Source organism: Acinonyx jubatus, chromosome C2 (assembly GCF_027475565.1).
Source record: "Acinonyx jubatus isolate Ajub_Pintada_27869175 chromosome C2, VMU_Ajub_asm_v1.0, whole genome shotgun sequence".
Lineage (NCBI taxonomy): Eukaryota > Metazoa > Chordata > Mammalia > Carnivora > Felidae > Acinonyx > Acinonyx jubatus.
In genome coordinates this window covers 5,105,001-5,130,865 of record NC_069384.1, presented here as the reverse complement: position 1 = coordinate 5,130,865, position 25,865 = coordinate 5,105,001, and the positions used below count along the sequence as shown (strand labels likewise).

The window sequence follows — 25,865 nt, the reverse complement described above, 5'->3', positions numbered from 1 at the left end:
GACTGAGAAAGTGAGTTGATATGCGTATTATCTGTATTAGCTCAGACTGCCGTAACGAAATCCCATAGACTGAGGGGCTTACACAACAGGAATGTACTTCTCACAGTTCTGGAGCCTCGAAGTCAGAGATTGGGGTGCCAGCATGATCAGTGTCTGGTGAGAGCTCTCTTTGCTTCTCACTGTGTGGTCACATGTCTTCCTCCCTCTTTTCATAAGGCCACAGTCCTGTTGAATGAGAGCCCAACCTTTAGGACCTCATTTAACCTTATTTGGTAACTAGAAACCCTATAAGGGGTTAGGGCTACTGAGCGTGGGGGCACCTTTCAGTCCACAGCATGATCTGAAAATACAAATCAAGCAGTTTGCCTACAGTCCCTGGTGTCTTGGCTCTGGAACATCTTGATTCTGTCCCCATCCTGGCCCCCGGCCCAGTCTGACACCAGGGCGGGCCACATACAGCTGATGGTGTGGCTACCAGCTGGCATTCGAGCACGGCTGGGCAGGGCAAAGAGGCCAGCACAGGAACACTCACTCAGGTGTGGGTACTCGTCCCTGAAACTCTCTGCTTGTGGTTTCCTTCCTTTCCAAGTTATTTTCATTTAAGGATCTTATTTAATGTACATCCGTCAGTTGTCAAGCAGGAGATAAAAAGATGGAAAATAGGCGTGAGAGAGGGTCAAAAGGAATCAGAAGGATGTGTTCGTGTACTGGGCTGAAGAGCCTCCTCCCAAAAGTCATGTCCTTCCCGGAACCTCGAAATACGACCTTATTTGGAAATCGGGTCATCGTAAATGTAATTAGTTAAGATGAGATCATCCTGGAAGAGGGTGGGCCCTTAATCCACTCTGACTGGTGTCCTTATAAGAAGAGAAGGGACACAGAGGCACATGCACAGGACAGAGGCCCTGTGACAAGAGAGGCAGAGATTGTAGTGATGCATCTATAAGGTGAGGAACCCAAAGGACCACCTCGGCTACCAGAAGCTGGGAGAAATGCGCAGAATGGATTGTTCCCCAGAGCCTTCAGAGAGGGCATAGCCCTGCTGACATTTTGACCCTGTATTTCCAGTCTCTAGAGTTGTGATAGAACACATTTCTCTTATTTTAATGTGTGTTGTTTATCACCTAGTTTGTGATACTTTGGAGTCTAATAGGTACAATCTGGAAAAAAAAGAAAAGAAAAGAATAGAAAGTAATTCAAAGGCAAAATGAATTACTGGTTGGAAGAAATACTCAATTCTGCTTTGGTTACGCTCTGTTAGAGGTGGCAGGAGGGAGCAGACAGTGGGTAATAAGCAAGCCCAGGAGAGAAGACAGTTCCAAGGTTAGGGTCATCTACACAGACGTGGTGGATGAAGCCCTGGGAAAGAAATGAAATGACCAGTAAAGAAAGTGGAGATTGAAAAGAGAGGGCGTAAAGACTGATTTCGGGCATCTATTTACACTTCTGAGCAAGGAAGAAAAGATAAGGAAAGAGATAATGTAGAAATATGGACGAAGTCAATCAGGACAGGGTACGGTAGTTCGCCAACCAAAGGAGGGCAACCAAAGGAGGAAGAAGGTCAAGGGCACAGATTCTTCAAGGAAGTCAGAACTTGCCCTTGGCACGTGATACCAGAAGTCATGGGTGACCTTGAAAATGTTAAGTTTCAGTACCATGCAAGTGGTAGAGCCCAGACCACACGAGATTAGGAAGAGTAGGGGGTTCAGACTCTCCTTTCAATAAGCTTTCCAAGAGGGGGAAAAAAGTATGAATGGAAACAGTAACATGAAAGTTGCGATAACCGCTGCGCATCGGTGTCATAAGAAAGAAATATGATGATCAGGGGTCCCTGGGTGGCTCAGTCAGTTGAGCATCTGACTTCGGCTTGGGTCATGATCTCACGGTTCGTGAGTTCGAGCCCCGCGTCGGGCTCTGTGCTGACAGCTTGGGGTCTGGAGCCTGCTTCCGATTCTGTGTCTCCCTCTCTCTCTGCTCCTCCCCTGCTCACATTCTGTCTCTCTCTCAAAAATAAATAAAATAAAAATAAAAAAATTTTTAATAAAAAAAATTTAAGAAAAAAGAAATATGATAATCACCAAAGAGGTGATGGCAGAGGTCCCAGAGGAGAAGGTCCGAGACAAGCAAGAGGCGTCCTGACAGCAGCACACGTGGGGGATCAGAGAGGACCGGAGAGTCTGTGTCTGTCTGTGTCTTCCTGTGACAGGAAACACGAAGACAACGTTTGAGGTAGGAGGAGCAGGGCTCAGGCTCCAGAAGTAGAAAGTGACTACCTCTTGAGGACTGGAGAACAGATCCGTGAGGGGCTAGGAGTGGAAGTTTTCAGACTCCCGAGGAGAAGCTTGGGACACCCACTGTCCGTAACGTACAAGCAATCAACAGACATACCCCCAAATCTTGGGAAACGATGAAGGGCCAGCGAAAACTGGCGCAAATGGTCAGGGCACCTGGCCTCTGGCTTCTCCCAAGGCTGGAGAAGAGAAAATAAAATGGTGGCAACCATCTTGACTGGGGATTCTACCGGTCATGGGGTTCCTGAGGAGAGAGGGAGTCTAGGCTACTGGGAGATGTGCTGTCCTGTCTCATCTGCCCAGAAGCGAAGTCACACGGGGCTGACGGGCCTTGTGACTCTGCCCGGTGGCTTTCTGGTGTTCCCGCCACCAAACCACCTAGGGAGGGATTTCCTGCCCTTGGGTTAACCTAGCACACAGGAAGAAGCACCAAAAGCACCAAAAGTACATTACATACAATGTAATCTACACTTAACTCAGGTCCTGACCTTGAATTCACCCTGATCTCTTATTCTGAGTCAAAAATTACATCTATAAATTGCGAATCCTGTTTTCTTACAGAATGGCGCACTGCCTCAACATATTTCGATTCATGACATCTGATTTTAGCTTGATGATAACAATGACCGTATTATTGCCATCACTGCCTGATATTATTTTGCAAATGATCCTGTTGTTCTCTTCAGTGTTCCTGAAATAAAATCTCACAGATGAACAAAAGACCAGAAGAAAATGCACTTGGGTCCAAATTAGAACTGACTGACTTGGCTGACCATCTGTTTCTCCTATCTAGAAAGAACCCAACATCATAGAGAGAGCAGGCAGAAGGCCCCTGTTAGCAGAAGACAAAATGAAACTACGTTTACATTTCGGTGGAGGCAAGGGGAAAATCTGGGTCAATGTGTTTGGGGATATTTAAAAAACTGGGGTGACATCTGCCTAAAGACGGCAGCGATATGGATATGAGGTGATAAAACCTTTAAACTATGGACTGAGCAGGGGCGCCTGGATGGCTCAGGTCATGATCTTGTGGTTCATGAGTTTAAGTCCCGCGTGGGGCTCTGTGCTGACAGCTCAGAGCCTGGAACCTGCTTTTTGAACCTGCCCATTTGATGCTGGGCACATTCAGAACGTGATTGAGTGGACTGACTGAGCCGCCATCTCTGAGAAGACAGCCCTGTACAGAAAGGAGTCAACGTGGAACGTCTAGAGCTGGCTTCATTAGACAAGCCTGCTTGTGAGGCTGCCTCTTGGCCGATGTCAAGGAACTAGAATTTCAGGAGAGTCCCCACCACCTTCCTGTGCCTAAACTATACAAACAATATGGTTTACTGAACACCAGAACACCTGCTCTCCTTCCGGGAGTCTGGAATCTTGGGACATGCCAGTCAGAGGGTGCCCACGTGACCAGCCTCCAGGAAAATCCTTGGACACTGAACCTCTAATGCATCTCTAAAATGCTTGGGAGACAGTATTTTACATTTGCTGTCATTAGTCCCTGCTGCCGGGATTAAGTGTGTCCTATACGACCCCATGAGGAGAAAAGTGCTGGAAGCTTTTGCCTGGTTTCCTCCAGACCTGTCCCCACGCACCTTTTCCCTTTGCTGGTCTCATTCTGCACCCTCTCGCTGTAATACATCACAGTGGTGAGGCCATATTCCTCTGGTGATCCTTGGTAGGAAACCGAGGGGCATGTTAGGCTGACCCAATACCTTCATGGCAGAAGGTGTGTTTTCTACACACACACACACACACACACACACACACACACACAGTGAGATGCTCCAGTATAAATATTTTTTATACTCCAATATAAATATTTTTTAAATATTATGTTAACAAGTCTTTAGCCATGTGTCTACTTGTCTCAGAAGTTCAAAAGTCAAAAACATATTTTTTTTGTTTGCTTCAAGCTATAATCTCCAATACAATTTCTAATTTTGAGAATGAGGAATGTGTCGTCTCTCTGAAGGCTCACACTTAGTAGACCTTCTGTTTACTCTGGCTCTTTCAAGATCCCACTGGTGGGTTCTTTCTGGATGGCAGACTCGAGCAGCTCATTTAACATACCTGTCATTCCCAGCGTCAGGTGGAGTTTGCTCTGCGTTGTAAACAGCCCTGTTGTGAATCACTTTCAGGTGGCGATGGAATAACATGCAAAAACTTACTTCGTGAGAATAGACTTACATGGCAGAAGTGTAACCAATTAATGGCTTTAAAAAGGAATGAGACCAGGTCCCTCCCCACTTCCTGTGCACCTGCCCAGTTTTTAGTTGTCATACTCTCCCAAAACACGGCGCAGTGAAAATACGACATGTCTCCACCTTTCCAATTCTAGTCTGCTGAATCCCTCCTGTGCTAAGAATAATTTCCAGTGTTTTTAATGAGGTTCTGACTTGCCAGAAATCTAGAATCTAGATAGATAGATAGATAGACAGACAGACAGATAGATAAATGATAGATGGACAGACGAATAAATGGATGGATGAATACACAGACAGAAGGATGGATGGATGGATGGACAGACAGAGGGATGAGTGGAAGTAAAGAAGAAAGAAAGGAAAATGCCCCTTTAACAGCTTCCATTTAGTCCTAAAAATGTCTTTTTCAGTGAATGTTAAATTAATGCTTCTTTTTGTTCCTGCAACATCCTAGTACTTTTAGAATCAAAGACGGGGCTTTCAGGTGACGATGGGTGATTTAGGTCCCTGAAATCATTTTGATGCTGATCTCATTCCCTTTACTCATAAGCACCTTGAGGGCAGAACTGGGTCTTATCACCATGGCAACCTGAGCAGCTTTGCAGACATTGCCTTGAAAATGCCCAGCGACCAGGAGTAAAATTAAACTATAAGTGCCTTCGAAGGCGGGAACATGGACTCTCTTATAGCCGGGGGGGGGGGGGGGGGGCAGAAATACAGAGACAACCAGCCACATCGCAGCCCTCCCTGCCCCCAGCAGCTATGCCCCCAACTCCAAAAGGGAACAGGGCACCTCAAATCTTCTCTTAGTTTAAGTTTGCTGAAACTTGAAAAACCCGGCCTAACTGGGGTCACTCTACCTATGATGCAACTGCTTTCCTCACCCTAAGATTCAAACCACCATTTTCTCAGATGGCCACCTCTTTGGTGAAACCTTTCACACCTCCCCAGGCAGAAACGCCGAAGGTACGCGTTCTTGTGGTGTCTACCTCTGCCTGTCACCAAGCTCACCCCACACACAGCACCGTAACCTCTACCCACAGCTCCCTGGGAGCAGAAGTCATCTCCATGGAGCCGGGGGGCGGGGGGGCGGTCTTCAAGCCCAGATCCTGCCTTATCTACGACAACCAGACCCAAACACAGCATTCGTAAACTACAGTGAGTGTTTCATGTCAAGTGCTGGGGCTTTGATATTTAATGTGGGCAGAAAATTGTTCACTTTTACCCAAAATACAGGAAAAAGATAATCACCCGTGGACTTGAACTCATTGATCCTCAGAGATAAAATTCTCCTTGAGTCATCAGTAATAGAGGTGTTCAGATGGGAAATATCCTAACGGAAAATTGGGCCAGTGCTAAAGAGGGAGGCAGATCTCTGGGAATAGTAAAATGTTCACTTTTTCCATTTTCCAAATCCAGTTACCCTTGGGCTGTGTCTTTGATGTTAATGTAGCTAAACCCCCAGTGAGACTCTCAGAATTTTATCAGAGGAAACAGACACAGAATACTGGGCTCGCTCGTCGCCAGCCTCCCTAATCGGGAAGAAACTCACAACGGGCCACTGAGTGAAACCCAAATATAAAATCGCCAATATTGTTCTTTGCCGGGACGGCGTCTTCCCTATCTCCACATCAGCCGTACCTCCCCAGGCACACCGCCATCCACCCTACTATGTTTTCATTGAGCCATATTAATATTCTGATATTTAAAAGGCTCTCGTCTGCACTCAGAGGAGGTGATAAGGATGTTCGAAATGAGTATGGACATCATCGCTCTTGTTCTTCCGGGCTCATTTTCGTTAGGTAAGAAGGCGCCCCATCGGGATCCACGGGGTTAACGGAGGACACTAGATGCACAGGGTGTGCCTGTCCCTGAGATGCCCTCCCACCACACGTTCCCCGGTTCCTATCATCCATCTGCCAGAGTACGAGAGTGAAGGTCAACCAAGTGCTATCCTGTGGCCGGGTGACAGCCCGGGGAGACAGCAAAGCAGAGAGCACAGCAGCATCAGACATTATGTGCCCCTCCTTCCCCGGGGGGAGTTTTGGGGCTCTTACTTCTCAGCCTGTCTTTTCAGCTTCGGCTGCTATTAAAAAAAATACCACAGGGCACCTGGGTGGCTCAGCCAGTTAAGTGTCCAGCTCTTGGGTTTCAGCTCAGGTCATGATCTCAAAGCTTGTGAGTTCAAATCCTGCATCGGGCTCTACACTGCCAGCTCAGAGCCTGCTTGGGATTCCCTCTCTCTCTCTCTCTCTCTCTCTCTCTCTCTCTCTCTGCCCTTCCCCCATTTGCACATGTATGCACTCACTCTCTCTCTCAAAATAAATAAACAAGCAAAAAAAAAAAAACCAAATTAAAAAATAAAGGCCATAGAGTGGGGGGCTTAAACACCAGTCTTTTATCTCTCACAGTTTGGGAGGCTGGAAGTCCAAGTTCAGGCTGCCTGAACAGTCAAGTTCTGTTAAGAGCCCTCCTCTGGGATACAGACGGTCACCTGCTCACTGCCCTCCTCTGGTGGAGAGGGAGGGCTCTGGTGTCTCTTCTTTTAGGGACACAAATCCCATCACGGGGGCCCCACTCCCACGACCCCCTCTAACTCTATTTTTCTCCAAAGGCTCCACCTCCAAATACCATCACACTGGAGGCTGGGACCTCAACTCACGAAATTTAAGGGGACATGAACATGTAGTCTATAACAAGACCACTGGACGATTCTTTCCAAAGATAATTTACAATAAATGCACTCATTTATGCTCGTACTAGGGGTGATCTAATGACCTCATCTGCCAGAGAGGCACTGCTTGATGCCTGAGACTAGAGTCAGGCCAACTGAAACCTCCCCCGGAAAAAATCAATGATGACTTTATGTGCAGTAAGCTAATGAGACCATGCAGCTCACGCCGAAACCCAGACAGACATGACTGGTGCCTCTCACCCCTGGAAGAACATAGCCCAGTCACCGATCTGCTCAACCAAACTAAAGAGCAAAAACTAGGAAGACGTGCCCTTTCTTTTTATAGGAACACACGAATATTTAAATATGTTTTTCACTGGAAGGATTTCCTAGGCGACAGACACCCACTTACCTCAGCCTGGATTTCCAAACACCTCTGGCCTAGAACGTGTGCATAAGCCTGACACTCACGGACCAGGAGCAGGCCTGGCGCTCTGGCCTCTCCCCGGGGTGCTCTGGACTCGAGAGGCTGAGTGGTGGCACCCACAGACCAGTGGGAGGACAGCAGGGACCCGGAGAACAGGCAGCTTCCTTTCACTAGCACCATGTGCACACGCGGGGACAGCGGCCAGGCCCTCGGTGACCTGCGGGAGCTCTGGCTTTCTGGGATCGGCCCACAGCCGGTCTTCTCTTCCCACTCTACCCGCTGAGGCAGACATGCACACAGGCTCCTTTTCACGGCGGATTTGGCTCACTGCCTTCTTCCACCAAAGGAAGCGACGTGTACGGAGGAGGCATGTCCCCTGCGACAAATTTCCCAGCCAGACTCACTGTAGGCTGGGCTGTCTCAGAATCCCGGGAAGACTGAGGCGGGTGACCGCCCCTGCCAACCACCAAACCTAAACCAGATCAGCAAGGGACCACCGGGGTTATCGGTTTATTTACAAATCACAGACAAATTAACATTTTGCAGACCATCTACCGTGCACACGATCTGGGATGCCTTTGCTGGAGCTGAGAGTTCACTCAGAAAAGCCCCTGAGTCCCTGGGACTGTGTGAGCCCCGGTGCTGTGTGAGGCTGCCCTCACTGCTGCCTGGAGGAGGGAGGCCCCAGGCTCAGCTTCTGAGCCTCCCTGCCTCCTACGTGTGGTTACCTGTGCCCTGCCTCACGCGGGGACCTGGCCACCAGCAAGAAATGTAATCCTTCTCCACCAAAATCACCCAAAACCCGTTTATTAAGATCCCCAATGCTTTTAACCATTTTGTCATCTTCAGTGGCTTCGTGACTTCCTTCCCTGGGCATTTGTGACAGCCTCACTGGGTGGGGGCCAGGCGCTGGAAGCAGGTGCACCAGTTACATTACAAGGTTAACTTCCAGACTTCTATTTACAGGTCATAACGCTGCATCGGGGCCCTGTTCTCAGGTTAAACTCCTTGAGAATGAAAACAGCTCTAACTCACTCTCTTTCTGTGCGTGTCTCAGTCTCTCTGTTTCTGTGTCTTTGTCTCCCCATCTCTTTCTCTGTATACAAACGTACACACACACACACACACACACACACACACACACGCCACGGGAACCACACTGAGCATCTTGGGAATACCTCGTGTTTGATGAAATGGCTAGCTTATAAACCAACAAAAACTTGCTACTGAAGTATTCCTTGATGAGATAAAAGCCTATACTATATTGGTTTTTGTGGATACTTTTGTGGAAAAAAAAAAGGCCAAGTGCTTATCCATGGTACACATTGTTTTCAAAATTTTGCCAAAGGATAAAGCTCTAAGGCATGACTGAGGAGACAAGAGTGTCATCAGTTCCTGTTAGGAAGACACCAGCTTTGGGTTTGCATATCAGCATCCTCTCCCGCTCGCCAGATATAAAATTCCTTTAATTTAATTAGGTTCATGTTTGAAGAAAACAAGTCTATTCACATAGATTGCAAAAAGATGAAATCTGCATGGGTAAACTGCTAATTAAAGATGCCAAGGGGGGTGCCCGGGTGGCTCAGTCGGTTGAGCGCCCAACTTCAGCTCAGGTCATGATCTCTCAGTTCGTGAGTTCGAGCCCCGTGTTGGGCTCTGTGCTGACCGCTCGGAGCCTGGAGCCTGCTTCCGATTCTGTGTCTCCCTCTCTCTCTGCCCCTTCCCCTGCTCATGTTCTGTCTCTCTCTGTCTCTCAAAAATGAATCAATGTTAAAAAAAAAAAAAAGATGCCTAGGAAACATAAGAATGTACACATTACATTTTTAATGTATAACCTGTATTATTAATATTTATTAATGTCATGTATGTAATAATAAATTAATAAATATTAATATATTTTAAATATATTTCATTTCACATATATTTATATATAGTATAGAATTTATATATAACATATAATTATTTAATATACAATATTAATATATTTAATAATAAATTGATAAATATTAATATATAACCTGTATTACAAACATATAAAACATACCTATCGATATAGATGTCTATATCAACAGGTATATAAAACCTTGGTAGATATTTCTATCTCCCACTCAGATCTCCAGTCGTTCTCTCCTGGGCACGTCTCACTCAAGTCAGATAGGTCATGTGACTGGCTCTGGCCAATCAAATATTCACAGAAATGACATATGTCTCCTCAAGTAAAAATCCATTTGTAATCCTCCCCTGTTCCCTCCCCCTCCACGGCAAACCCCAGAAGTTGTCCCATGGCTGTTCTATGACGGCCGCACCTCCCTCAGCCCAGGCCCCTGAGTGTGAGAGACTGCAAATACCGTCCTGCATTGTCCCCCTCAGTGAGCCCACCGGCCCTCAACATGTGCATGTGAATGCCCTTCCACTCTGGCCTTGGGCTCAGCCAGATGGACTTGTCATCAAATCTCTCCATCTGCCATTCAGAAACTAAAATGACCTCTAAACAGAAGCCAGTAAGACCATTCACCAAAAACAACAAATAGGGGGCACCTGTCTGGCTCCAGCCGGAGCACATGTGACCCTTCATCTTGGGGCCCTGAGCTGGAGCTCCACGTTGGGTGCAGGGATTGCTTAACACAAATAAATAATTTTTTTTAAAAAAACACCACAACAAACAAAAGTGCACAGGTGAGTCCATTCTGACTACGTGTAATCATATTTCAGTCATTAAGCCTACTATTTTTTCAATACTTTAAGTTAAATCATGGTGGTTTAGACATTTAATGTTCACTGAAGTTAGAGGGAGTCTGAGCTGAGCGTGTTAAGAAAACCTGAAAACATCAATTACGTGATAGTTTACTGGACGTACTTTAAAGACCAAAGATTTAATTTTTGGTTTGGACTTTCTAATGGTTTTGTGGTTTGTCTGGTTTTTTTTTTAATGGTCCCTGAATAGTAACCTATACTGTCTAGAAAACCAAAAAGCTGAAAAGCATAAATGCTGGGTCACCATGAGAACTGAGTTCTAATTTCCTATCTCTGTAAACGGGCAACATTTTGGTGGTATTCAAGAGTTGCATAAGACATGTGTGTGCACATGTGGACACGCATCCACACAGACATACAGAGGAAAGCAAGCATTTATAATCAGCTTTAGCTGACTTGGTACTCATCATCGCTCTTCTCCAAGACCAGCCCACAGTCACTTACTCTCCAAAGACGAGCAAAACAGGAAACGTGGGTACCGCCCATAGGGCCTTTCCAGCTAAGCAGCAAGGGGGCAAGAAATCTACTTAAAAACCATGAGAAAAGAACTAGCACCTCTTAGAAACTAAAATTTCAGTTGTGTCACTTCCAGGTTCTGGAAAAAAACCAATAAATTATGTATTTTATATATTTTTTATATATATATAAGATATATATATAAATTTTATATAATTATATATATAATTTAAAATAATAAATTAAAATAATTAATAAATTAAAATAATTAATCAATTAAAATTTAAATAATAAATATTTAATATAATAAATTATACATATAATAATACTATGTTATATATTTCATATATATACATATATATATATAGATATATATATATATATATCTCAGTGCTGAATATATATTCTGAGTAGAATCTTCAATAAAGAGGTCAGAGACATCACATAGCTCTCAAGGCATTTGAAAGGGTCACAACATTCGAAACCAGAGCTTCTGTTTTCCAGATTATAGTTGGAGGCTATCAGTCCTAAGCATATTACTGATGACTCTCCCAGACGCGATAACCATACTGCCCTATTTTCAGCAGCAGATATAAGCCAAAATTGCCTCAGAGAATAACATGACGGTGGTACGCACAGTAACTCATTTCTACCCATCCATCAGTCAATTCACTGAGGAATGTCTGTATCGAGTCGGGAAACCGATATAAAGCACTGATGTCACACAATCATCAAACAGCATCAACCAGACGTAGGCCAATTCTTAGCTATGATGGACACATAGCCAGAGACCCAATTCAATACCTGAAACGAGCACTGAGAAGGTGAGCCCGGCGCCCTGCGCCCCGGACACGCCCAGCCTACCTGAGATGAGTACCACGGTGTCTTTCTCCCATGAGACCACGGTGACGTACGCCTCCACCGAGGAGGGGATAATGCACTTGAAGACCGCAACATTGCCTCTCATGGTTTTCTGGTCCTCCACACGGACTGTATAGGGCTCCCGTAAAACTGGAAGGCAAGGAGAGGACCGTTGGTAAGACCTTGGCAGGGGCTCATTCTGGGACAACCTCATTCGAATATACACATGGTTGCTTACATATAGTGATTGCATCGACTACAGCTATTGCAAAATAAATTAGAGAAACCTGCAGTTCGTGTCTTGAAAACTTTCATTCCCTGGACAAATGTATTTTCCAAAGGGCAAGAGCGTATCTAGAAACAGCTCATCTGCCCCCTTACATACACCTGGAAGGGAGAAGTAGCTTCTTCAAGGAGCCACGATCATAAGACACTGCTCTCCGTGTCCTTTGAGGACGAGGGAAGAATTTTCTGACTATAAAGAAGAAGGGGTTAAAAAAATCAAGAAAGGCAACCTCTCCTGAGAATTCTTAAAGACTATCTGACGATTAAAATAACTCCTCATAAGTAATCTCTTGTGCCAGCTGCAAGGCAGTTTTGGACACAATTATTCCACTTCCCGTGGCTTTGGGAAGGAGGCTGATGAGGAAGCCTCTGCCCAAGCACCTTAGGAGCACCCGGAAAACCTTCAGAGGAGACATCCATGAGCCAGATGTCTGGGTTAGAGGTGGGGTGGCAGTGGGACTCTTTGCCCGCCCTTCAAGTCCACCTGACTGGGTTCACACCCAAGCCCAGCCACCTGCACAGTGAGTGAGTGCCCTAACCCTCCCCATAATGGGGATTTTGATGACAGACACCTACCACGAGGGCAAGCATGATGACTCAGTCCGTTAATGTGGATGCCGCACTCAGAGCGGCACCTGCCACAAGCAGGTTGGGTGAGGCTACGTGGACCAACAGCCAGAACTGGAGTCACGCCATCGCCTGATGTGGGGGGAGGCCTCCACCTCCCGGATAAGGAGAAATCAGTGCTCTAATCCCAGCTGTGCCTCACCCCAGCTTGATAAATACGGAAGCAAGCCTCACTTCTGCAGACCTTTATTTTCCTCAGACTTAAAATGAGGGGGTTGGGACAGGAAGATTCTCAAAGTCTGAATTTCAGAAGTCTCGGGTTTTCTCCAACAGCCCCAGAGACAGCTTACTATCTCATCATCTAACCGGCTCTCTTGATGTTTTTAGTCATCTACTGGCCAAATGTGTGCCAAGAAAACCGGCCATGAAATTAACTTTTAAAGAAATTGGCATACCGACAAAAACAGGAATGAGTTTCTAAAGGGGAATCTCTTAATAGGCATAGGTGAATGCTCAAGGATCTTTCAGACTGGCACTGGTCCTGTGATATGCATTTTAGTATTAGAGTATGCCACTACTCAGAGTATTGCTCCCCAAACCCCACGGGTAATATCAGTATTTATTATTTCCCGACCTGGAGAATTGGTTCATTCCTGTCTCAAACCAGAGAGATTTTCAGAGGTTTGGGACTTTTCTGAGACCCCCATCCCTGCACTCCATCGCGGTCCCGTGCGATGTGCCAGGGGGCAATTCGACACCTCTTGCAAAAAAGTCCGCTGGGCACCGGCTCAGGGTGACCAAGGGCCTGGCCTCAGAAACATCATGATCACACACAGGGGCAGGAGCTCACTTTGTGCCGGAAAATACCTCGATAAACGAAACTCTGGGGAGAGTGGAGGTCTACAGTCATAGGACGGGAAGAGGTGACAAAGAGGCAAAGTAACCAAAGTCATCAATGAACGAGAATCTGGGAGTGGTGGAGAGAAGAAGACAGAAGAGAGAAAGGGGTTGAGAAGAGAAGAGGGAGGGGCCGGACAACATGGCCAAGAGCCGCAGAGTCCCTCGGCACAGGGACAAGGCCGCCTGAGCGAAGTGTAGGCGTCCCATGTAAGTCTGTGTGTTTGTAGGATGTTTGCTACAAGCCATAAAATCGCTTCGGCTCCCCACACTTCCTGTGAACCCCACTTCACGCACATAAATGGCTCAGGTGGAGGAATGTGTAATGCAAATCAAAAACAGGGTGCCTCTCTCTCTGTCCCAGCCAGGAAGAGCAGGGACAAGGGAAGGTGCCCATAGGGAGACAGAAGAAGTGCCTTCCTAAAAGGCCTGCGGCCACGCACTAGGCCTGGTCACCGGAGCCACAAACATACAGTGACCAACTAGGGACTTGCCCTGTTTGTACGCAAAGTCCTGCAGCCTCGGAACCCCTCAGTCCGGGCCTCACACACAGCTTCCCGCTGGCCTCCCGTGAGCCAGGGTCAAATGTCTGGGACTTTTGTTCCTTCCATCCCCCAAGCCAGCCCCAAAGAGCCCAGATCTCCTTGAATCAGGGCTACAAACTGGGTGCACCGCACCCCACCCAGCTCCGAGAGAACAGACGTCAAAGGAAACGCTCCATTCCCTCACTAGATTCTTCCTTCTGCAAAGACAGACCACGCATGGGGCCTTTCAAAAAATTACTGTAGAACTTTTAACAATGTTTGGCATACAGTCGGTACTCAATAAATGCTTGGAGAATGAATACATAGACGTAACAGGGCTTCCCTTTTACATGTACTTCTTTTTTTAATGATGTAATTTCTTTCTTTCTTTTTTAATATAAATTATGGTCCAATTGGCTAACATATAGTGTGCACAGTGCGCTCTTGGTTTTGGGGGGGTAGATTCTCGTGGTTCATCGCTTCCATACAACACCCAGTGCTCATCCCAACAAGTGCCCTCCTCAATGCCCACCACCCACACTTCTAACCCTATTGTAGAATATACACATATTCTACATTTGATTCTGTAGTCATTACCTATTGTTTTTAAAAAGCGACCCAGGTTTTCACGATAGATCTCCCCCTTGTGAGTAAAATTGTTTACTCCTGAGGCCCCCACAGCTTAAGAGGCCAACACTACTATCGATCAGGATATACGTCTCATATTACAATTCAAGTCTCCCAAGGTCACAGCGAGCCTCCCAGGATACTTGGGTAAATCTAGGCCTCACTACAACTAATTATGGGAACAGAGACCAGGCTGCAAGAGTATGATCCAGGCAAACACTAAGTGTTATTTTAAACACGACTGACATTTGCATCACAAAATAGTGTGACCTAGGTCTCGCACTCTGGGTCCTAAGCTGGGCTCTCCCCAGAGCAGACAGGAGCTGGGTGAAAGCGGCTGATTGTAGACAGGATCCCCGGAGAACCAGGGAGAGGCTGGGGAAGGAGCGCAGGGCAGGGCGGGCAGCTAAGCCAGAGTGTGACTTCAGGGCAGTCCCAGCCTCCACCTGATCCGAGAGGAGCTGTGAACGTGAGTCCCGCCTCAGAGCTCCATCATCCCGTGCCAGGAGCTGGGACTTTATCCTTAGAGCAGTCTGTCCCTGGCTTGGGACTGGTCCCAGGGCAAGGCATTCCCAGGCACTTCCCGCTCTGTGTGTGAAGCGGGTCCGGGGCACGAACAGTCTTCTGAAGCCTGTCTGTGTGGGTTCTCAGCAACCAGCACGCAGAGCCAGGGGATCTGACTCCAGGGCTACCGACGGGAGTCCGCCTTAGTCAAACTTACCAGCTCTGAAATCTTGCCATTGAGATCTAACGCGGTAAAAGGGATCAGAAGAGACAATCTGCAGTGACGTGGCTTTGGGGGAAAATCAGGCGTATATAGTGAGCAGAGATCACACAGCTGGTGTGCCTTTGTAGGACCCGCCCCTCCCTGTTAGACGTCATCCTTCCAAATGGAAAGACCCTTTCAAACCTAAGTATTAGTAAACAAGGAACAGTCTCATTTCACAGTCTACCATGAAACTAAATTTAAGCAAGTCAGGCCAAGCACCTAATTTGTGGAGCCCAGGGCAAATTGAAAATTCAGGACCTCTTATTTACCAAGGAGGGGAAAAGTGCCATAAGGATCCTAAAACTAGAAAACTTGCTCTTTTTTCCTGTGGTCTTTCTCTCACCCTGCCGCGGTGTTTTTCATTCGCTGCTCGATGACGCACTGTCTGGGGCACAGAACAACCACTGAGGCACTAAGCAGGTGCAGGCCTCCACGGGTGATCTGGGCCACACTTCACCGGGCACACACAGCTCACCAGCTGCAGGGCTCCCTTCTGCCAGCATCTGGGCAGAAGTGCAAAGCCCCAGCCGGGGATGGGAAAGACAATCTCCCGTCTCCATTGCCTCAACCCACAGCGATCAGGCGACCTCTAAGAGATTGTAGCCTCCATGCTGGCTGGGGGAAGGGTGGCTTCTGCCATACCCCACTTGGGAGTGTCTGCACCCACTCCTATCCACACCCCACCCGGGCCCCGGCCAGGGGAGAAGGGGGCAGTGGCTGCTGGACAGGGACAGGGAGCAGAGGCCAGGCAGGGCCAGGGCACCAGAGATCAGAGGGGCAGCAGTGGACATAGTGCGGTTAGGGAGGTAGAGGCTAAGTGGGGGGGGGGGGTCTGGGCACCCAGAAACTGGTGAGTGGACTGTTGAGATCCCTTCTGGGGGAGGCGACATGAGGCAGGACCATGTAAGAGCCGAGGCCCCAAGCTCCCACAGCACATTCCAGTGCCCTATCACACTTCACTTACTAAACACAGAAAGATAAAAGCATTAAATGTTTCAAGATGGCAATGGGAGAAGTTTAACCCTAAGCTCTGGGACCTTCTCAGCACTGGGCCCTATGTGACTGCACTGCTCCCATCCCATGAGGTTGGTCCTGATCCAGACTCTATCCATGGAGCAATGGGGCGATGGCATGCATTTGTAGGACCCACCTACAATGGGGGACGATGGGGTGGAGGTGAGTGAGGGGAAAGTGAAGAATTGGGCACTGCGGGGGGGAAAGTAGGTCTGGGTGGCCTTCCTCCCCTGATGGGTTGGATTCAGACTGTTTCTACCCCTTTGATTTCTCCGTCCAAAGTGATAAACCACTAACAAATGCCCATGTGGGTTTCTCGGGAACACCAGAAGACTTAGGGCCAGGAGGAGGGTCGATGTCCGTCTTTCCTGTTTGGGAAATGGTAATCTGAGGCACAACATGACCTCAAGCCACACGAGTGTTATAGAAATTGGTTTTTGTTCTATTGTATTTTGTAGCTGGTTACTTCATAAATTAAGAGATCTGCCTCAAACAATTACATCTTGAACACACCCTCACGTCAAGCACGGTCTCAGGGACTACGGAGATCCTAACATCTATGGAACAATTAGCTGAAGAAGGCAAGTTCAGGTGGCAGAACTAGAAGAAAAGAGCGACAAGGGCACAGGTGAGAGTCACAACAGGTAATAACAATCTAGGGAAGGACGGAACCATGGAGCCTGTGAGTAGCTGGTGGCGAAGGAGGCCCTTGAGCTGGCCCCGAAGGACAGGAAGATGCAGAGGTGGAGAGGAAGGAGAGAGGAGTCAAGGTGATATGAGCAGGGAACATTCCAGAAACTGTGAGGACTGGCCCAGTACCTCTTAGCTAAACTGACTCCCCAACCGCAATTCCTATGAACAACCAACAACAAGCCCAACAACAAGGAGAGACCTCCTTCCCTTCACCTGAAAATGGAAATACTATCTTCCTTGCCTGGTCGTGCAGATTAAAATAGAGAATGGCCAGGCACATGGGTGGCTCAGTCGGTGAAGCGTCCAGCATCGGCTCAGGTCATGATCTCACAGTTTGTGAGTTTGAGCCCCTCCCTGGGCTCGCTGCTGTCAGTGCAGAGCCTGCTTTCGATCTTCTGTCCCCCCTCCTTTCTGTCCCTCCCCCGCTCCTGCTCGTGCTCTCTCTCTCAAAAATAAAGAAAACATTTTTTAAAAATTTAAAAACAAAATGAAAGAGAGAATGTCTTCAAGTGCTTGGCACAATGTCTAGCACACAACCGTTTTATTCACTGATCTCTCTGATCGCTGGCAAGGGGAGCTGATCTGAACTACCTTAGGCTCAAAGAGAAGACACCTTTGAAGACATGACTGCTTTGGAACCTGCAAGTGGGCTCTGGGAAGGGCACCTCAACCTCTTCCTCTTTGATTCTGGCTTCACCCTTCTCCTCTTCCACAGACAGGCTTCCTCTGGCTTTCTGGTTCCCATGGAGGATGGAAGGTGCCCCACCCACCTGAAGGTCCCCAAGCGTCCTGAGGATAGATGGACACTCTCTCAGGACTTCAATTTCAAAATCAGAAAGCAGAGAAACCAATGAACCAGACTGGTTGGCTGCTCTCCCTCAGGACAATCACCTGTCACCAGAGGCTCAAGACTTTTTTGAGTGACATGGATGCCAAGAGATACTTAAGAGGCTTCCTGTGGGCTGGGCAGAGAAGCACAGAGGTGCCCACCAAACGTGCAGTCCCTATCAGCTACTGTTATTCTATTAACATCAAGGCAACTCTCTCAGGTGAATAGGTCAGCCAGATATTAGTACTTGCTTTGTCTTAAAACAACCTGATCCACATAAAATTGGGATACGATAAAACAGCATGTTTAGTGACAAGTTTTGACGTACGTATACACCTATGAGGTCACCACCACAACCAAGATAAGGAACAGACCCATCACCCGAAAAGTTCGCTTGTTCTCTTTGCAAACCCTCCCTCCCCACCCCCCCCCCTTCACAGGCTACCACTGGTGTGTTTTCCATAATTACAGACTAGGTGACACATTTTAGAGTTTTATATAAATGGAGTCATACAGTGCATACATTTTTATCTGGCTTCTTCCACTCAGTATAGATATTTTGAGATCCCTCCCCTGTTGCTGTGTTTACCAACACAGCACTCCGCCCCTCATCTGTGGTTTTCCTTTTCTTCATGGCTTCAGTTACCTTCGGTCAACCGAGGTCTGGAAGCACATGATCCCCCTTCTGACGTATCATCAGAAGGTCAACGGTAAGCCGAAGGCTACATCACGATGCATACTTCACTCACCCCATTTCATGTCACCTCAGAGGCACTTTATCATCTCACGTCACAAGAAGGGGGAGGACACTATAATGAGACATTTTGAGGGAGAGACCATATTCACATAGCTTTTATCACGGCACATGGTTTTAATCATTCCGTTTTATCACTTTTGTTGTTCATCTCGGACTGGGCATCATTTATAAATGAAACTTTATCACAGAAATGTATGTATAGGAAAACACACAGTATACGTAGACTTTGTTACTATCCGTGGTTTCAGGCATCCACTGGGCATCTTGGAACACATCCCCCGTGGATAAGGTGGGGGAGCTCTGTAATACATTCCTTTTCACCCCATTTTATGGTTGAAACACAATTTGTTTACTCAGTCATCTGTTGATGGGCTTTGACCCATTTTGGGCTATTACAAATAAAGCTGCTATGAATATCCATGTAAAAGTTTTGGCTTCCTGGATTTGCTATGTTTTATAATTTATTGATTTTGACTCTGACTTATATTATTTCCTTCCTGCTCATATTAGTTTTAATTTGCTCTTCTTTTCTTGTTTTAGGATAGAAGCCAAGATCAGTATTTGAGACAATCTTTAATTTCTAATTGGGGTTTTTTAAACAATAAATGCCCCCCCCCCCAGGCACTGTTTTAGTGGTGTCCCCAAAATTCTTTCTTAGATATTGTGCTTCCATTTTCACTCCATTCAAAATACCTTCTGGGGCACCTGGGTGGCTCAGTCCATTAGGTACTCTTGGTTTCAGCTCAGGTCATGATGTCATGGTTTCGTGAGTTCGAGCCCCTCATCAGGCTCTGTGGCACAGAGCTTGCTTGGGATTCTCTCTCAAGAATCTAGGGAAGAATCTAGGGATTCTCTCTCAAGAGTCTCTCTGCCGCTCCCCCACTCATGCTGTCTGTGTCTCTCTCAAAAATAAACTTAAATAAAAATACCTTCTAGTTTTCCTTCTGCTTTTTCTTTTACACTGACTATTTAGAAGTGTGTTATTTAGTATCCCAGTATTTGGGGATTTCCCGGAGTTAGTGACTGCTAACTTAATTCCACTGCAGTCAAAGAACATATTTTATATAATTTTATTTTTTAAAAAATTCATCTGAGGGGGGCCTGGGTGGCTCAGTTGGTCAAGCGTCCGACTTCAGCTCCGGTTGTGATCCTGTGGTTCACGGGTTCATGGGTTCCACATCAAGCTGTCTGCTGTAAAAGCTCGCTTTGGATCCTCTGTCCCCCTCGTTCTCTGCCCCTCCCCCACTCGTGCACGGGCTGTATGTCTCTCAAAAATAAATAAACGTTAAAAAAAGTAAAAAATCCACCTCGGACTTGCTTCATTTCTCATAATATGGTTTGGTAAATTTCCGTGTGACCTTAAAAAGTGTATGTGTTGTGCCACTGTTGGATTCAATGTTCTCTATTTAAACGTCAATGTGGTCGAATATCTAACACTGCCCTTCAAGTATTCTCTATTCTTGCTGATTCTGTCTATTGCTCCTTAATAAAAAAGGGATATTGAAATCTCCAATGATAAAGTTTGACTTGTCTGTTTCTCCTAGAAATTTTACTCTTGTTTTTTTTTGTTATTTAAATGCAAATTAGTTAACATACGACGTAGTCTTGGCTTCAGGGGGAGAACCCAGTGACTCATCTCTTACATAGGACATCCAGTGTTCATCTCAACAAGTGCCCTCCTCAATACCCATCAGCCATTTAGCCCATCCCCTCACCCACCTCCCCTCCGGCAATCCTGTTTGTGCTCTGTATTTAAGAGTTTCTTATGATTTGCCTTCCTCTCTGTTTTTATCTTATTTTTCCTTCCCTTCCCCAATGTTATCTGTTGTGTTTCTCAAATTCCACATGAATGCAATTATATGGCATCTTTCTTTCTCTGACTTATTTCGCTTAGCATACTACCCTCTAGTTCCATCCACATTGTTTCAAATGGCAAGATTTCATTCTTTTTCATTGCTGATTAGTTTTCCACTGCATATGTGTGTGTGTATGTGTGTGTATATTGATTTCAGCGCAGGTCATAATCTCACAGTTCATGGGATTGAATCCCATGCTAACAGCGCACAGTCTGCTTGGGATTCTCTTTTTCCCTCGCTCTCTGCCCCTCCCCCACTCATATGCACTCTCCCTTTCACTTTCTCTCTACCAAAGTAAATAAATATTTTAAACATTTTTTTAAAAATAAAGGACACTTCTTTTAAACAGTATTTGAATCTAATCTAGCAATTGCTGCATTTTAATTCGGATAATTATAACATTTATATTTAATGTGAATATTGGTATGGTGAGGTTTAAATTCATCATCTTGTTATTTTATTTCTATTTTCACCATCTATTGTTTCCTTTTTCCTATTTTTTTAATTATATGTTTAGCACTGAAATTTTTTTGAGTCGTTCCATTTTTTCCTCCTTGATTAGCTTATTAGTCATAATTCTCTGTTTTGCTATTTTAGTGGTTGCTGTACATCTTAGACTATACATCTGTAACTTATCACAATCTATAGTCAGGTGATATTATACAACTTCACATATAAAAAAATAACCTTACAATATTATACTGCCACATCTCTACTCCAGGCCTTAATGCTATTAATTATCATCCATTTTATTTAGACATATGTTACAAACTCCACAAGTCATTATTATTATTTTTGTTTAAATAGTCAGATGGTCTTTTAAAAGATTATAAATCTTTTATAATCTATTATAAATACCAAAAAATTATGATTTAAAGCCATCGACAGATTTCCAATGGTATTTTTCACAGAATCCTAAAATTTTTATGAACCATAAGAGCCCATGAATGTCCAAAACAATCTTGAGAAAGAACAAAGCCAGAGGTATCATGCTCCCTGATTTCAAACTATACTACAATGCTACAGTAATCCAGAAAGTATAGTACTCACACAAAAACAGACACATAGATCAATGGAATAGGACAGAGAGCCCAGAAATAAACGCATGCATTTGTGGTCAATTAATCTATGACAAAGGAGGCAAGAATATACAAGGGGGGAGAGACAATCTCTTTAATAAATGGTGCTGGGAAAACTGGACAGCCACATGCAAAAGAATGAAACTGGACCACTTTGTTGCACCATATCAACACACTAAAATCAACTCAAAATGGATTAAAAACTTGAATGTAAGACCTAGAAACTCCTAGAAGAAACTCCTAGAAGAAAACACAGACAACACTCCTAGAAAAGGGGGAAAAAAAACACAGGCAGTAAGGTCTTTGACATTTGTCTTAGCAATATTTTTTTGGACCGGTCTCTTCATACAAGGATAAGTAAAGCTAAAATAAACAAGTGGGACCACATTGAACTAAAAAGCTTCTGCAAAGTGAAAGAAACCATATCAAAAATGAAAAGGCAACCCACAGAATGGGAAAAGATATTTGCAAATCAAACATCTGGCAAGGGTTAATACCCAAAATATATAAAGAACTCATAGCGCTTAATATCAAACAACAACAAACACAAAAAAACAATCTGATTAAAGATTGGGAAGGCATTTCAAAGACATAGAGATGACCAACAGGCATATGAAAAGATCCTCAATATCATTAATCATCAAGGAAATGAGGTATCACCTCACACTGCTCAGATTTTCTATTATCAAAAAGACAAGAAATAGTAAGTGTTGGCGAGGACATAGAGAAAAGGGAACCCTCATGTACTGTTGGTGGGGATGTAAAATGGCACAGCCACCAGGGAAAACCATACGAAGGTTCCTCAAAGAGTTTAAAGCGGAACCACCATACAGTCCCACACTTCTACTTCTGGATGTTTCTCTGAAACAAAAACAAAACACCAGTTCAAAGAGATATATGCACCCCTATGTTCCCTGCAGTGCTATTTACAATAGCCAAGATATGAAAGCAACCTAAGTGTCCACAGATAGGAAGATAAGGAATATAGGGGGAGGGGGGTGAGTGTGTGTGTATAAAACAGAATCTTACTCAGACATAAGAAAAATGAAATCGTGCCATTTGCGACAACATGGACAGATCTAGAGGGTATCGTGCTAAATGAAATAAGTCAGAGAGAGACAGATAGCACATCAGTTTACTTATACGTGGAATCTAAAAAAAAACAAAACAAAAACAAAAAAAAAATAGAACAAATGAACAAACAAAACAAAACAGAAATAGACTTATGGACACAGAAAACAAACTGCTGGTTACCAGAGCAGGGAGCTGAACTAGGTAAAGGGGATTAGGAGGTACAAACCTCCAGTTATAAAATAAATAAGTCATGGGAATATCATGTAAAGCACAGGGAACAGACTCAATAATATTGTAATAACGTTTTGTGGTGATGGGTGGTAACTAGACTTACCAGGAAGATCATCTTTTAATGTGTAAAAATATCAAATCACTATGATGTACATCTGAAACTAATAGGATATTGTATGTCGGTTATACTTTAATTCTAGAAAAACGTAATTTCTTTACCCATCGGGTAAAGATCCAAGAACCCATCAGGAGCCATTTACCTTATGATTGTAGAACTTCCTTTAAGATTTCTACAAGCGCAGGTCAGCTGCTGATAAATTCTTTCAGCTTTCGTGTGTCCAAAAAAAAAGCCTTTATTTCACCTTTATTTTTGAAAAATACTTCTACTGGGCATAGATTTCTAGATTTACAAATGACACTTCCTTTCAGTACTTTAAAGGTGTTGCTTCTCTGTCTTCTCACATTGATTCTGAAGGGAAATCTGCTGCTGTTCTCATTTTTATTCTTCCCTGTGTAACGTGTCTTTTTCCTCTGGCCGTTTCTAACATTTTGTCTTTAGACTGGTCCTGAGAAATTGGATTCTGATGGGCCTCGGTGGAATTTTCTTCGTGTACCTTGTGCTTGGGGTGTGTTGTGCTCCTTGGATCTTCAAGTTTACGGTTTTTATCAAATTTGAAAAATTTTAGCCAGTATTTCCACTCTTCATTTATTTTGTTTGTTTTCCCATCCATTCCTTTGGGGACTCTATTTGTATACCAAGCTACCCGAAATATGTTTTCATTTCTTTTGGAATAGATTTTATTTTTTAGAGCCATTTGTAGGTTTACAGAAAACTTTCACAGAAAGTACAGAGTGTTCCCATACACTCTCTTCACCCCACCCCTGCAGTCTCTCTCATGGTTAGCAAGTTGCATTAGTGCATCAGTGTTATACGTTTGTTACAATTCACGAGTAGTATTTATAGATTGTTATTAACTAAAGCACATAGTTTACATGAAGGTTCTTTCCATGCTGTGCAGTTCCAATACAAATGTCATGTAGGGGCGCCTAGGTAGCTCAGTCAGTTAAGTGTCTGACTCTTGATTTTGGCTCAGGTCATGATCTCACGGCTCTCATGAGTTCAAGCCCCACACTGGTCTCTGTGCTGACAGTAGGGAGCCTGCCTGGGGTGTTCTCTCCCTTTCTCTCTCTGCCCCTCCCCCACTCACACTTGCACACTCTCTCTTCTCTCTCTCAAAATAAATAAATACTTAAAAAAAAAAAAAGAATGCCATGTATCCACCATTAAGGCATCATCCAGAATGGAGGCATCACTGCCTTAAAAATGTCCTGTTATCCACTTATCCATCCCTCCTTTCCTCCTCTGGAGCCCCTGGAAGCCACTGGTCTTTTTATCATCTCTACAGTTTCACCCTTTCCAGAATGTGTGTGTATGAGTGGGAATCACACAGTTTATAACCTTTTCAGATTGGCTTCTTTCACTTAGTGAGACGCATTTAAGGTTCTTCCCTGTCTTTTCAAAACTTGGTAGCTTGTTTCTTTACATTGCTTAATAGTATTCCATTGTATAGATTCACCATAGTTTGTTTATTGTTAAAGAAAAAAATTGTAATTATTCTGATGCTTGTTAAAATGTAAAGGAAGACTTTATTCAAGACTGTTGTAATAGGACTCATGACTATTCCAGCAGGCTCGGAGAGAAATTTTTCTCAACTCCAAATAGAGCGAGGAGAAGTGGGGTTTTCTAGCCAAAGGGCAGAGTGCGGGTCTCAGTAGGAGGAAGATTTACCAAGAGGATACATCAAGGCCAAAGGTAGGACAGACTCACACATCAAAGTAAGAGTGAGGAACTTGATCAGGACTATGAGTGGCCAGATGTCAAAGGGAAGGGAGGACTGAGTAGGAGTTTTACTAAAACTGGGCTGGGGGAGGGGCGCCTGGGTGGCTCAGTGGGTTGGGCTTCCGACTTCGGCTCAGGTCATGATCTCACAGTTTTGGGTTCGAGCCCCAGCCACAGTCAATGAAGGAGGAAACAACCACTAGAATTTCTTTGTACTTGCCCAAGGTCATACTGCTAGGGGCAGTATGGGCCCCTATTTGCTAGGGGCCAGGGGCAGGCCAGGGGAAGTACTACTGCATTCTGCATCCTGTCCTTGGAACAGAAAGGGGAAGAAGGTCTTTGATGTGCAAGGTGACCAGCCTTGCAGATTCATGTGACATTATGATAGGAAAAGGTAGGATGAAACAGGCCCAGAGGGGAGGATTAGGACCTGAGGTGGGGTGGGGGGGGAGTCCTATTTTGAAACAATGCTGGGAGTATCTGACCACAGAAACCCCCCTCCCCGACCCAGGCGTAAGGTTCCTCTTACGAATGTAACAGACCCACCTACTCCCCCTCAGGTTTCCCTCAGGAATGTGACAAAAGACCTAACTATGGTTACAGGCCACCCCTCATACAATGGAAATGAGCCAATCAGGAATGGACCACCCAGCACCTAGAGCCATGAGGCCCATAAGGGTGGGACCTGAGAGGGAACGAGGGGAAAGGGAGGGGGGAGGGCTGACCGGAACCTTCTACGACAAGGATCCTTGCCTGTGGTCCTGGGGCATTCACTTTCAAACGGCCCCTCTCTGTAAAGAGAGCCTTCCTATTATCCTTACTTTTTAATCTTACAGTCTAATAAACTTCTGCCTGGAGCTCATTTTGTGTCCACTTCATTCTTCTAAGCAGCGAGACTGTGAATCCTGGGTACTGACGTAAAAGCTCCTGCAACATGACAGAGGAACCATCCCGCTTTGGTGACACCAACACCTAAGTCAAAGTCACTGAAAAATGTGAAGAATGAGAATTCCCTGAACCACCAAAGGAGGGATTATGAGGCCATTTTACCTAAAGGATTACTCCACGAAAATCCCAGCGCCAAACCAGAGGGACACTGAGGCACGCAGACCCGAGATGAGGCACCACCCGGGGGGCCAGCCCCCATTCTACTCAACTC

At 45.3% G+C, this 25,865-nt stretch overlaps 1 protein-coding gene across 2 annotated transcripts in view; it reads right to left on the bottom strand.

Moving 5' to 3' along the window:
• The window catches only part of DSCAM (DS cell adhesion molecule), a 693,896-nt gene that overhangs the window by 534,821 nt on the left and 133,210 nt on the right, over positions 1-25,865 (bottom strand). For both annotated transcript variants that reach the window (XM_053220540.1, XM_053220541.1), the window contains exon 3: positions 11,668-11,814. In XM_053220540.1, the coding sequence (XP_053076515.1) occupies positions 11,668-11,814 (147 nt within the window). The remainder of the gene's footprint in view (positions 1-11,667; positions 11,815-25,865) is intronic.